Here is a 13218-nt window from a genome sequence, read left to right as displayed (position 1 = left end):
GAGTTAGCAAGACTAATATGCTCTCGGGAGCCCTCTGTGGGTCAGAGACAAGTTCCCTGGTAACATTCTGGCAATTCCTTCAGGGCGGGCCACAACCTTGTTACCCGTTGGTTAAACTAGTCAAATTTGTAGGTAACACAGTTGGCATCTAAATGTTAGGGTAACTTATTTGGCATCCCTGTATCTGTGGACTTGAGGTGCTATTTTAAACCCTGAAGCTTGAAAGCTTTATTTCAATGTCAAAGAGGGTGTAGCACCCCTTATGGGAGAAGAGGATGACTGACACCAAGCAGTAATATTTTTTCTCTCTCTTCTTTCCCTCCCTTTTTCTCTTTTCTGACAAATATACACACACACACACACTCAATACGCACAACTTCATTAAATATACATACCTGCTCGCATATCTGTTAGCTGTGTGCAGGTCCAAAAGGCAAGCAGGACCTGTTACTCAAGTGTGACCGGTGTAATTCTACCCAGAATATTTTCATTACCTTGCTGGATTTGACATACACGCATGCGCATCTGGCAGCCTTTAGGCATGGCTGGATTCAATGTTTGTACGCATACACACACCACACGTACACACATCTAGAAACCAGTTTTGTTTAAAGAGCTCTAAAGGTAAGTAACATAAAAGATAATTTTAATACGTGCCTTGTTAAAGGAATTACTGCTTAAACTGATAGTCTGAGTCTTGATCCTAAAAGAATTAGGAAGCCTGGACAAAACATTTCAGGGCTGATTGAAGGGTCAGTATAATCAGTAAATAATTCTGCAATGATAAGGTAAAGGGAGAGTGTTCAAGTGATCACAGCTATGGAAGGAGATGGTGATCATTAGAACAGTTTTGTTTTTTATTTATTTATTTTCTGTTCCTGGAGCAATCACTGGCAGATCCCAAGGGAAGGGGAACCTGACTGAAAGGGAGGCAGGTTTTGAGGTTGGGCCCCGAGGAGGAAGCTGAAGGCCTTGGAAGCCAGGCTTTATCCCATAAGCTAAGTATAGGACCTCATTGCTAAGACCACTACAGTGTAAATACCTTACACTCTCCTCTATGGATCGGCGGGTAGTAATCAATCCCCAAATAGATGCCCGTACTCCACCTCGGAAGGAGGAGTAAGCGGAGTCAACAGGGGAGCCACGGTGGTCGACTTGCCGCCGTGAGGATGGCCAGGTAAATCAAACTAAAATACTTTACCTTCAGTTGAGTATCTTAGATCGATCCGCCCCAACTAGTGTAGACCAGCCTTATGGCGCATGCTGCTTCCTTAAAGCAGGAAATTCTAGACATTTTTACAAGTTTCGAGAACGTTACAAAAGCACCAGAGACCATGTGACTCCACAGTAGGGATATACAAGAATACAGTACTTATGTTCAGAAAACATATTTTATTATTTAATAGAAGTTTTTGCTCCAATATACAAAATAGGGGACCTGTTATCCCAATTAACATTTACATAGTTACACAGAAATCATTTCCACCATTTACAAGTGAAGAGTCTTCTCACACTTCCCATTGAAATTACAATCAAGAGATAATCTTACAATGCTTTTTATATTGTTCAGTTACATTTTGTATTTCCTCTGCCTGTAGTTTCTGGTATTAATTTTATCAAGAATTTACTTACATTTTTCAGCTGCACTAGAAGTGAAATTAAATGCATCATTTGGAACCACTATCTCAAAACATCTTATCCAAAATAAATAACCATTTTATAAAAATATGTCGCAGGAGTGAAGCAAAATATCCTGTGGCTACCAGTAAAAACAAAAATCCTTTAAATTTTGTTACTGTATTAAAATGTGTTTAGCAACTAAGCTTGGCTTTTAACTACAAACATTTTTAAAAACTGTAAAATGACTAAGCAAACATTTATCAGTTAACAAAAACTAATGGGACAATGGTTTTACAAAGCTGTACATTTAATGCAAGGGACTTCATCTTTCTGACATGTACTATGGTCCAGCTGATTCACTCCTCACTCTTTTCCCACTGAAACCTTGAAAAACAGATTTAGGTTCCAAATTAATTTGGTATAAGCCCTTAAAAATATCCAATCCATTATATTTTTATGCCTCTCCCAAAATATGTTATGCTTTTCTTTGAAATGCTAGTAGTTTAGCCAAGCTACATAATTCATACAAAAGAATTTCAGCCAAGCCAAGGCTTCAGAAAATTTGCATTTATAAAAGCAACCTGTTATAATGACAAGAATTTTCTTTCATATTTGTTAAATAGCCCAATTTATTTAGTGACCCTGTTCAAAATTTGTTCAACTGAATGAATAGGTGAAGTCTTTTCCTGAGCTAAAAATACAAGTAAGTAAATATATTAGTTATAGCAGCAGACAGGAGACATTCTTTTTAAAGGTTTCAACAGTATCAATAAAATTACAATAAAGTAAAAATCACAATCTGAAATGGGATGACAAGGACATCCAAGACTTGATAGCCATAATCTGAAATATGTATTCCATCATTTTCCAGAAATTACATTCAGCCACTGTCAGATAACAAACTGATGCATGGAAAAGTATCAGAACACAACATTTCACATATTTCTTATTATATCTATTACTTGGTGGTGCAATTATTTAAATCTTAATGCTGTTTCATAAACCCAAAGCAAGGTAAACTTTAATTTCAGAAAATTTCACTTCATAGGACTTAAAAAAAATCTCAATACACTGAATTCCCTTTACATTCCTAGATTATTTCATTTATTATTTGGAGAGTTTTTTGAAAGTCACCCAGGCTGTTGGGAGTCTGAATGGAACAATTTTCTGAGGAGGGAATATTTTGAAAACTGTTTATTTTGATCCAGGTTTTTCTAACAAATTATTTAGCGTATGGACCCTTAATGAATAAAAACCAGTAAGAACTGGGGTACACCACCACCATTTCATTATAATAAGCATTCTTACAATCATCATTCAGACAGCTACAGGAAATATTTTACAGCTTGGCTTTTTCAGCAGAGCAAAAACAGATTCATATTTTAATTTAATAATTAAACAATGTAAAACACTGAGCCAGATACCAGTTCCTCCTGAAAGAGAAAATACCCCTTCTGTTTTACCAATTTTTTAAAAAGACATTTTATGCATTTTATTTAGAATTTGTCTTTCCTAAAAAACCCACTTACATGGAATAAGTAAATCTAATTCAAATTAATATATAAATTATGTTCAAGATTTGCTATACTCAAAGACAATACATAGGACTCTAGTAGTTACAGTAATTCATAAATAAAAATAAACTATTATTAATAACCCCATCTTTCTCCATAGGGAGATTAAAAGCCATAATTTTTACTGATTGTTCCCGACAGGATAGGTATATATTACTATAATGTAAGCTTCTTCAGAGAAGCAAAACATTCTTAGCCTCCCTGACACTAGTTTATCTTTTCAGTTAACCTGTTACAGTCAAGAAGGCAACTGTGTTGTCCCAAGTATATTTCTTGTTTATATATGAAAGAACCCAGGAAAAACAAAGAAAAACAAACAAACCCTGCCCGCCATATTCTTTCAGAAGTGAATACAGGCAAATCACTGCACAAAAAATTCTCTGTCTTTTCAAATAAGAAATCAGTATAAAATACCAGATTTATATTACTTCTATTGCACTGCCAGATCGTTGCAATTAGCCCTGAACCAAACCCCAATGAAATCAATGGGAGTCTTTCTATTGATTTTAAGGGGCTCTGATTCAGGACTTTAAAAAGAGAAAATGTGTTAGCTGTTGGAAGGTTGCTCCTGCAAGAGTGGCTGGTGTCTCTCCTTTCTCCTAGCAGTTGTAACAGAATTGTGTAGTCAGCATGATACCTGAGCAAATAAAATGAACTTGATATGAAGGGTTTTAAAAAAATTCAAACTTTGCTTTGTGGTGTGCAAACTGTGCTACTGTCCCTGGAGCTCCCTGCATTCCTTTTTTTAAATCAGTGCTTGCTCCATTCCAACATAGCCAGAGAAGAAACGAGGCATAAAATCTCTCTTCACCACATTTCCCATTCAATCCCGAGACTGATAGAAGAGAATGTAACCAGACTCAGAGTTCTTTGAAATGTCTGAGGTCAACCCATAGAATTCTTCAATAGCTTGTGCATCTATTTTCTACAGAAAACAAAATACAAACACTAATTTTTAAAGGAAAAAAAATCTACTATGATAAATGTATATTCTATTAAATTACACTTTGTGAAACAGTGACAAAATATTTTGGTCTCATCTGTTAATTACCTTTCTCCAGACAACCTAAGTTACAGAAGGGTTATAAGGCTTTTAGGGTTTTGTTGTTTTTTTTTTTTTAATTCCAAATCTTCTTTCCTCCACAGCAGCCCATCTTGTGTCTAATTTAAGTAACTTGAACATCTAATACTAATAAATGGACTAACCATGAATACAAACATCTGATAAGTTTCCCACACAGAAAGGTGATTTACAATGGCAATATCAAGAATTTTTCTGATGAGGGACCAAAACTCAGCATATAGGCTATGCACATATAAGAACGTAGAATCAGCACTGAACTTATAAGTAGGACTAATCAGAATGTAATAAAGTAGACCAACTTGGACAGTGATGGGGGATGAGCATTAAGAGGAGAAAAGGTCAACTCTCCTCTTTAAAAAATTATGAGCTACCAGGACCATAAACACTTAAACTGGATGAAGAGCCTCTAGTTTGTGATACAGAGCAGGATGCAAAGAGCTGCCAGATGCTACCACCATCGTGATGATTTTTGGGAAAACAACAGAAAATGCAGCCAAATTAAAGGCAATATGCCAAAAAGAATTCTTGATTCAGAACAAGCCACAGATATATTTTGTACAGCAGGAATGTGGAAATAAGCATTCTTTTCCTCAGATCAATTAGATATAATCCAATCTTTTAGCTCCACTACTGTGATAACTAATTGGATCATTTCCATCTTGAAGCACCAAATAGAGCTACTTAAGATCAAGTACCAGCCAGACTTCTCTGGGAGTGCAAACTCCAGTAAATTCCTGAAAAGCATTCTCACTCAGGTTCTAGTGAGATAGATACCTTGATGTTTGAGAGGTTGCAAGGCCGTCCTAGCACCATCCACTTTACTAGTGGGCGAGTGAACCTTTAACTCTGTGGCGGTATCTTAAAGTCCACTGAGTGTCCTGTCAGAACAACTGAGACCACCCATCAATCATCACTGACACCCACGCCCCCAAACAAAGAAGTCTTCAGTACCTGATTGGTTCCGGAAACTGAAAGGGAAGACCTGGCCTCGTCAAACGTTTAGTTAAGCAGAATCACTACAGAGGTATATATGACCATACTTTCCAATGTTATGTGACCTCCACTTTGGCCTTGGCATCTCTCATATGGGAAGAGTGGTTTTGTTTTTAGAGAGTTTTCCCTCCCTGCCAGGAAAAGGTGATGGTCATAGGTGGCAAAAGCAGAAAAAGAGATCTGCCATTAATCATCATGCTTGATTCAGAGTTGCAGAGTCTCAGGTACTTCTCTGAAAGACTAATCTACCCGTGAGGTTGAGAGAGATTATTATATTGAGAAGACTGTCATGGAGGATAGGCACGAAAACTTGGCTACTCTTTCAGGCAGAGTTACCTCTATCTAAGCTATCACTATTAGCTGTCTCCTAGCACAGATTTTTCTTCTTTTGGTAAAAAGCAATTCCTCTGGAAATTGATCCAAAAATATATACATTTTGAACAAACAGCTCTACTTTCTGCTCCTCCAATAAATATCTAAACATGACTGTACTCAAAGAACAAGGATTGCATCTCTCTAGTTTAGGAGAGAAAAGAAATATCTTCAGCTACATTTCCTATCTTCACAGTACAGCACACCATTCCTTTTAATCTTTAAGTGACCATAAATGGGGTGTGTTAGGATGGGGGGAGACTTTTGTTTAGAAGAAGTAAAAACACCAGGGTTACAGCAACACTTACCTCTACAATATCATCATCAAAGAGCAACCAAAAATCATGACTCTTCACTATTGCAATATAATGTCCTCGATTAGGGCCACTGTATTTAAAAACAAAAAACAAACAAAAAAAACATTATGCATGTCTATTTTATTAAAAGGCCGCTTTTTTCCACAAAAAAACAAAAACAAAACCAACAACATTTAGTAAAATGTAAGCTGATTATTTGCATTTCTATTTGTATATTCATTCCCCTTTAGGTTACCAAGGACATTCACATGAAACAAGACATTAGTCACCATGATGCCAAATACTATACTAAACAGAGGATTAAATGAGGAACAAGTAGGACAAGCAGCAACAACATACATGAGAGGCTGTTTCATGCTAAAGCTATTTACGGAACTAGAGACAAAAAAAATATAGAACATTTTATATTTAAAAAAAGGGGGGGGGGGAATTGAATAGAAAAAAAAAAATCAAACTTTCCACACCAAATTGGATTCTGGGTGAGACCAATACCAAGAAATTTCATGCCAAAAATGTAACTTTGAAGAATATTCTAAACCCATGACAATAGGGGAACTTGGAAGAGTCATTCCATCAGAATTATTGATCTGTCTCTTATGTATAATGCTGCCCAAATTTTATGTGAGGCAACAGAAGGTCATGGATTTGACCAGCCAGGATCGATAGAGGTTCAACTCAAAATCTGTAACCTGAAGCACCCTAGCACAGCCAGGACTCAATTGTGTGCCTGTTCTCATAAGAAATTGCTTTCAAAGCAGATAGAGTTGGTTAAGATGAGTAATTTTATCCACAATGCAATATGAAAAACACCTCATAGCAACAACTTGATTATACAATAAAATTAAGGCCACTTACAACAGTTCCACTGTGCAATACTTTGTAGATTAAGGCAGAGACCAAAAAAATCTTTACCTCCTGAACACACACAGCAGAAGATGTTAAAAAATGTCTTGCATCTCAGTCGGTCAGGCTTGGAACTGAATTTGAACTATGAATACTCTAACAGTCTCCTTTCTCATTTGTCTATTGCAAATCATCTGTAAGTCACACTGACTCATGAGATGAAAGCTCTGGGAAAGGGGACATCTAGAGATCACTGAGTTGATGTTTGTAGACAAAAAGGTCCACCCAGGATTTTGTTACATTATTCTATCAGCAAAACAGCACACTCCCTCAGAGCCAGCTGGAAACTGGCAGGTCCCATTAACTACTTAAGCAGATTAATAAAGCAGGTGCAGCATTGCCTTGATTGAATAATGGCACCCCAACCTCCAACCCACAGGAGATCTTATAGTAGATGTGTGATCAGTGTTCCATTTGGGGCTCCGATGCTTGAAAAGTAAAATTAGAACACAAGTGCACAAACTTTAAGAATATACTTCTTAAACGTCCATCAACTCACATAATACTATGATCTTGAAAGCTTTAGAAGCGGACAGAAGAGACGAAATCAGCCTATTTGAAAAAACGTACAAAACTGTTCCAGGAAAAATTCTGTTAAAATTTGAACGTATCTTTTGTTGAAGAACTTACTTAAAGGTAAATACATTCTGCAATGTTACTTTCTGTGCTACATAATTTCTTAAAACACTTTAGAGATTACTTAAATTAAGTGATATTGGATTTGTGTCACAATGTTAATAATTTCATACAAGAACCCCAGTGTGACAAACTTCATATTACCTTCCACAATGAACTACTACAGCAACAAGGTCGTACATTCTGTCAGGATTGGTGGCATCTCCTGAAGTATTAAAAAGTCTAAGCTCTAAAGGAAACACTACTCTATAAGAGAGTTTTGTATAGCGATGTAGCTGATCCATGTATTTAAATCTCTTTAGATGGAGAGCTAGAATCATAGGCAGTTTTTTTACTTTCATCCTGAAACAACAAAATGAAATATATCATCTCAGATTCCAAGATTTCAAAATTGTCAGAAATGAAAAAAACAGTATTTTGAATACTATTAAAATATATTCAAGTATTAAAGATGCTCAGCTTGTCAGTTTCCTGACTTTTCTCTATTAAAACCATATGATCAGAGTGGTCTTTTCTTCAGCATGTCTTAATGCTGCAATACCTAAACAATAAAACAAGTTATGGACAACTGCAGTAAATTAAACCTGGAGATTAACCCTAAAAGAGAACTGCAAATGTGTGTTTGAAAAACAAGTTAAATAAAAGGTTATGTGTTCTATGCCCCAAATAACATAAGTAAAAGGGACATGCAGCACAGAAGTGAATCTAAATACACTTCCCCATAGCCTTCCTGTTTAGGTCCCTAAAAGCAAAACCCAACTCTTAACCTTTTTGTGATACTTCTAGGCACAGACCAATTTGTTTTAGAACTACTAGGAATCCAACTGGAACACAGAGTTATCCTTAAGGTAGAGGGAGTCAAGTCAAATGTTTTCATTTTAAAATATGTGGCTTAAACTTACTTTTATATCTGCAAAGGACACAAATATCAATATACCACTGTTTAACTGACGTAACCCCACTCAAACAAGCCAACACTGTACTCCAGAGAGTGCCATGACAGCATGATCTGGCTGTTTGGAGGACAAAAAACAAGGAAACAGTAGATAGAAAATACAATCCTAGATTCACCATGTTCAATACCTTCTTACCCTGTTTGAGCCATTCAGGCCAGAATCTCACAAATAATCTGTAGTGACTACAAAATTTTATCAGCTGACCACAGAAAGAGCTAATACTTCTGCTTAATGTACAGTAAATGTATTCACTTAAATTACCTCATCCTCTCCCTCCCCACAAACATTCACTTGTGTGTATCATCCACCAACTGTATCTTGTCATAACCCAGGGGTCGGCAACCTTTCAGCAGTGGTGTGCTGAGTCTTCATGTACACTCTAATTTAAGGCTTTGCATGCTGATAATACATTTGAACATTTTTTAGAAGGTCTCTCTATAAGTCTATATAATATATAACCAAACTACTGTTATATGTAAAGTAAACAAGGTTTTCAAAATGTTTCAGAAGCTTTACTTAAAATTAAATTAAAATGCAGATCTTATTGGTTTAGTGTAATCTTTTGCTTGCTGAGTTTTCCAATGACACATATTTGGATACTTTAAGCTGCACACAGGCTTCTGAGTGATCAGTTGTTAACTGGCTGGAACCCCACATCGGCAGCTGAGGTGAGTGGAGTTGGCGGCTGGTAGGGCTGAGCAGGGCCGGAAGCCTGGACCCTGTCTGGCAGGGGGTCTAAGCTGGAACTCCAATCAGAAGCAAGGTGAGCAGGGCTGAGGCGGGGACCCTGGCTGGTAAGGGGCCAGCAGCCGGAACCCCAGAGCCCGCCCAGGTCAGCCTGCCCCACTCTGGGGTTTCAGCTGCTGGCTCCTGCAAGCCAGGGTCTCAGCCCACTGCCAGCCTGGGGTTCCTTCACCCAGGCCAGCAGTGGGCGCTGAGTGGGACCAGCAGTGGGACCCTGGCTGGCAAGGGGCCAGCAGCAGGAACCCCAGAGTGGCAGCATGCTGAGCTGCCCAGCCCGCTCTGCATGCCATCAAAAATTGGCATGCATGCCATAGGTTGCCAACTCCTGTCATAACCTATGCTCTAAACCTGTTAAGGCAGAAATTGTCTTTTTATTGCTTATTAGTAGGGCTCCATGTCTGTCATGGAGGTCGCAGAAGTCACGGATTCCATAACTTTCTGCGACCTCCATAACTCCTGCAGCAGCCAGTGTGGCTGACCCCGGGGCCCCCCAAGCAGCTTGCCCCAAGGCCAGCTGCTCAGGAGACCCCAGGGACAGCCAGACCCGCCACTGCTGGAGCACCTCCGCAGCCAGCCACACTGGCTACTACTGAAGTGGCCCTAGAGCCAGCCACATTGCCCGCTGTTCAGGCAGTCCCAGGCAGCTGGCCCCGGGGATTGCCTGAACAATGGCTGGTGCAGCTGGCCCAAGGGACCACTTGAGCAGAAGCAGCTGGGCAACCCTGGGGGCAGCCGGAGCAGCCACTGATAGGCGACCCCTGAGCAGTGACTCCCTGCCCCGCACCCCCCCACCCCATCCCCGAGCACTGGCTCCCTGCCCCTTGGGCCCCAGCTAAGATTTAGTCAAGGGTACTTACAGTACATGTCATGGACAGGTCATGGGCCATTAATTTTTGTTTATTGCCAGTGACCTAGCCACAACTATTACTAAAAATACCTATGATTAAATCATAGCCTTACTTATTAGTACAGCACCAGCCCAATGAGTCACGACTCTCAATTGGTGCCTCTTGACATTACTGCAGTACAGATAAATCAATGCTGTGAACAGAAATAAAAAACAAAAGCTACCCAGGACTACAAAAAGAAAATTTTAGGAAGACAGCCCTTGTGTACCACAACAGTGGCTTTCAGCCTTTCCAGACTACTGTACCCCTTTCAGCAGTCTGATTTGTCTCGTGTACCCCCAGGTTTCACCTCAATTAAAAACTACTTGCTTACAAAATCAGACATAAAAATACAGAAGTGACACAACACACTATTACTGAATAATTGCTCACTTTTTCCTTTTTATCATCACATTATAAAATAAATGAATTGGAATATAAATATCGTACTTAAATATAAGTGTATAGTCTGTAGAGCAGTATAAACAAGTCATTGCCTGTATGAACTTTTAGTTTGTACCGACTCTGCTGGTGCTTTTTATGTAGCCTGTTGTAAAACTAGGCATATATGTACCCCTGGTTGAGAACCACTTCACCACAATACTAAACTACTAGTTGTTGCGTAGACTTAAAAAAAAAAAAAAAAAAAAAATAATTAGTACCAGAGAAACCCTACTGCTTTCTGCGAACCTATTCAGTGAACTTTGAATCTGGCCAAAATAAAAGAAAAAATCTGATCCCGTCTAAATCTCTTGATTGTAAATCAGAAAAATTAACAGGAACAAAGCTAATTAAAAAATGCTAAATAGTTTAGGGAAAACACTCAAAGATGTATCGAGTAGCAGCCAAATCTCCAAACTATCCATCTCAATTGTATCTTCCCCGAATTAGGTAGACTGAATATAATGAAATGTTTTTAATTGCTTCACTTTATTTTAACGTTAACTTTCTGTTCACCATTCACTACACTTGCCATATTGTAATTTAAACCCATTTTAAAACACTCACTCCATTCTTGAAAAGCTTCCTCAACCTTCATTGCTGCACACCTGCTGTAATCTTATAGTTAGTTTAGATGTGTGATGAGGCATGTATGGATTGATAAAATCAACCTCCAGCCCTAGCCTGTCCTGATAAGGTGAATTCAACTACCGCGGCTGAAGACTAGAAACAGTAACAATAAAAGCATCCCCCTAAAAGAAAGGACAAAGAACAACAGAGAAGATCAACAGGTTCAGCTGAAAGTCACGTGCAATTTGACGCGTGATCAATCCAACCCAAAGGCAGATGACACGCAAGGATCCTATAGACTTTGAATCCAAACTAAAAGCCTGTACAAAAGAAGGGTGAGGTAAGAGATTTGGGTAACATTCTGTGACCACATGGAGGCCAGCCACCGCTATTTAATTTAAACCAGCCAGAATGAGCAACTCCCCATACTAACATAGGGAAAATCCCTATAAAGCTGAACTCTAAAGGGACTGAGGACTTTTGAGCTATGGTGCTGCTGCCAGCCTCAGAAGCTCACGGTGCACCTGACCCGGACTCGGCTCCACTCTTGTGTACAGGGTACTGGCCAGTATTCTGTCACAGCAACTTTAGGCTGGTAACTATAATATCTATCCAGAACTTGTATGAAGATTGTGGCTGAATGGATATATAGAATAGTAGCATAACAACGTTGTTTGCTGTTATCTTTTATTTTTATTATGGTTTTACAATAAATGTGACAAATGTCTTTTCCCTTTAATAAGATCCTGCTAGTTTTTTATTGGTATAAACAGTAGAACATTCTACAGCAGCACCACGGAACTAACTACCACTATGTAAAAGTGCAATTAATACACCACTACCTAAAAGTACAACACAAGCCTCAGTAACAAAAATAGCCTGCCTCCTCCTCTTGTGAAAGGCTGAAGGTCTCAACTCTCCCTAAATTCAGCCGATCAATGAATTCAAAAGCAGCACATGGATCAAAAATGAACTGTGTAATTTCAAACCACCTATCATAAGCATAATTCCTAATTCTGAACCTTAGAGTCCAAATGTGGGTGGCTGCATGAAACCTCCAAGCTTAATTACCAGCTTGGATCTGATAGCGCTGCACACAGCCAAAAATTCCAGTGTTTGGGGTCCCCAGGGAAGGTTTTGAGGGGACCCGAGTGAGCCAAGACTCAGATGCCCTGAGTCTTACCACAAAGGGAAATAACCCCCCTCCTTGTCTTCTCTTTACTTCCTCGGGCTTCCCCACCATCGTTATCCTGGAAGATTACTGTACTTAAATCCTTGAATACAACAGAGAGGGCAATTTACCTTCCCCCCTCCTTTTTTCCCCTCCCAGTCTTTCCCTGAGACAGACCGTAATCCTGGCACAGGATTTCTATCCCCTAGAGCCTCACTCAGAAAAAAAATCCACCAGTTTTTAAAAGAAAAGCTTATATAAAAAGAAAGAAAAGACATAAAAATGGTCTCTGTATCAAGATAAATATACAGAGTCAATTGCTTAAAAGAAAAATATGAATAACAGCCTTATTCAAAGAAATACAATTTAAACATCCCAGCAACTACACACATGTAATACAAAAAAACAATAAAGCCTATTGTTTTTCTACCTTTGTACTCACAACTTGGAAACTGAAGATTAGAAGCTTGAAGATAAAGATCCCTCTCATAGCCGAGAGACAGATAAAGACACACACAAGGACCACACTCAAACATTCCCTCCCTGAGCTTTTAAAAATCCGGTTTCCTGATTGGTCCCTCTGGTCAGGTGTTTGGTTCCCTTTGTTAACCCTTTACAGGTAAAAGAAACATTAACCCTTAGCTATCTGTTTATGACACCACCTCAAAAATTAATCTAGGGCAAAGATATGGAGAGTGTTGACTGTTGATGCTGACTTGATCTTGGAGGGTTCATAGTCTTTGGGCTTTGATTCCTTTGGTAAGTATGTTTAATAGAAGTTATGAAAGCTGTAACAGCAACTAGGAAAGCACACATAATTGGGTTATTAGGCTGAAATCTAGTAGGCTCAAGAAATAATCCCAGGTGATAATTCTGCACTCTCATTCTGAAAAGACACACAAATATCCACAAGTGGACAGCACACAGCAGTTGTGTAAGAATGGAGTTTG

General features: G+C 38.7%; 1 protein-coding gene across 2 annotated transcripts in view; it reads right to left on the bottom strand.

Annotated features, from left to right (window-relative positions):
* Positions 1 to 1372: 1372 nt before the first annotated feature.
* Positions 1373 to 13218, bottom strand: part of USP12 (ubiquitin specific peptidase 12) — a 75253-nt gene continuing 63407 nt past the window's right edge. For both annotated transcript variants that reach the window (XM_032765319.2, XM_075061655.1), the window contains 3 exons: positions 7644 to 7841; positions 5952 to 6030; positions 1373 to 4119 (listed from right to left, as the gene is read on the bottom strand). In XM_032765319.2, coding sequence (XP_032621210.1) covers positions 4018 to 4119; positions 5952 to 6030; positions 7644 to 7841 — 379 coding nt within the window. In that variant the 3' untranslated portion in view covers positions 1373 to 4017. The remainder of the gene's footprint in view (positions 4120 to 5951; positions 6031 to 7643; positions 7842 to 13218) is intronic.

The sequence above is a fragment of the Chelonoidis abingdonii genome, chromosome 1 (assembly GCF_003597395.2).
Source record: "Chelonoidis abingdonii isolate Lonesome George chromosome 1, CheloAbing_2.0, whole genome shotgun sequence".
NCBI lineage: Eukaryota > Metazoa > Chordata > Testudines > Testudinidae > Chelonoidis > Chelonoidis abingdonii.
This window is presented reverse-complemented; position numbering and strand designations above follow the sequence as displayed.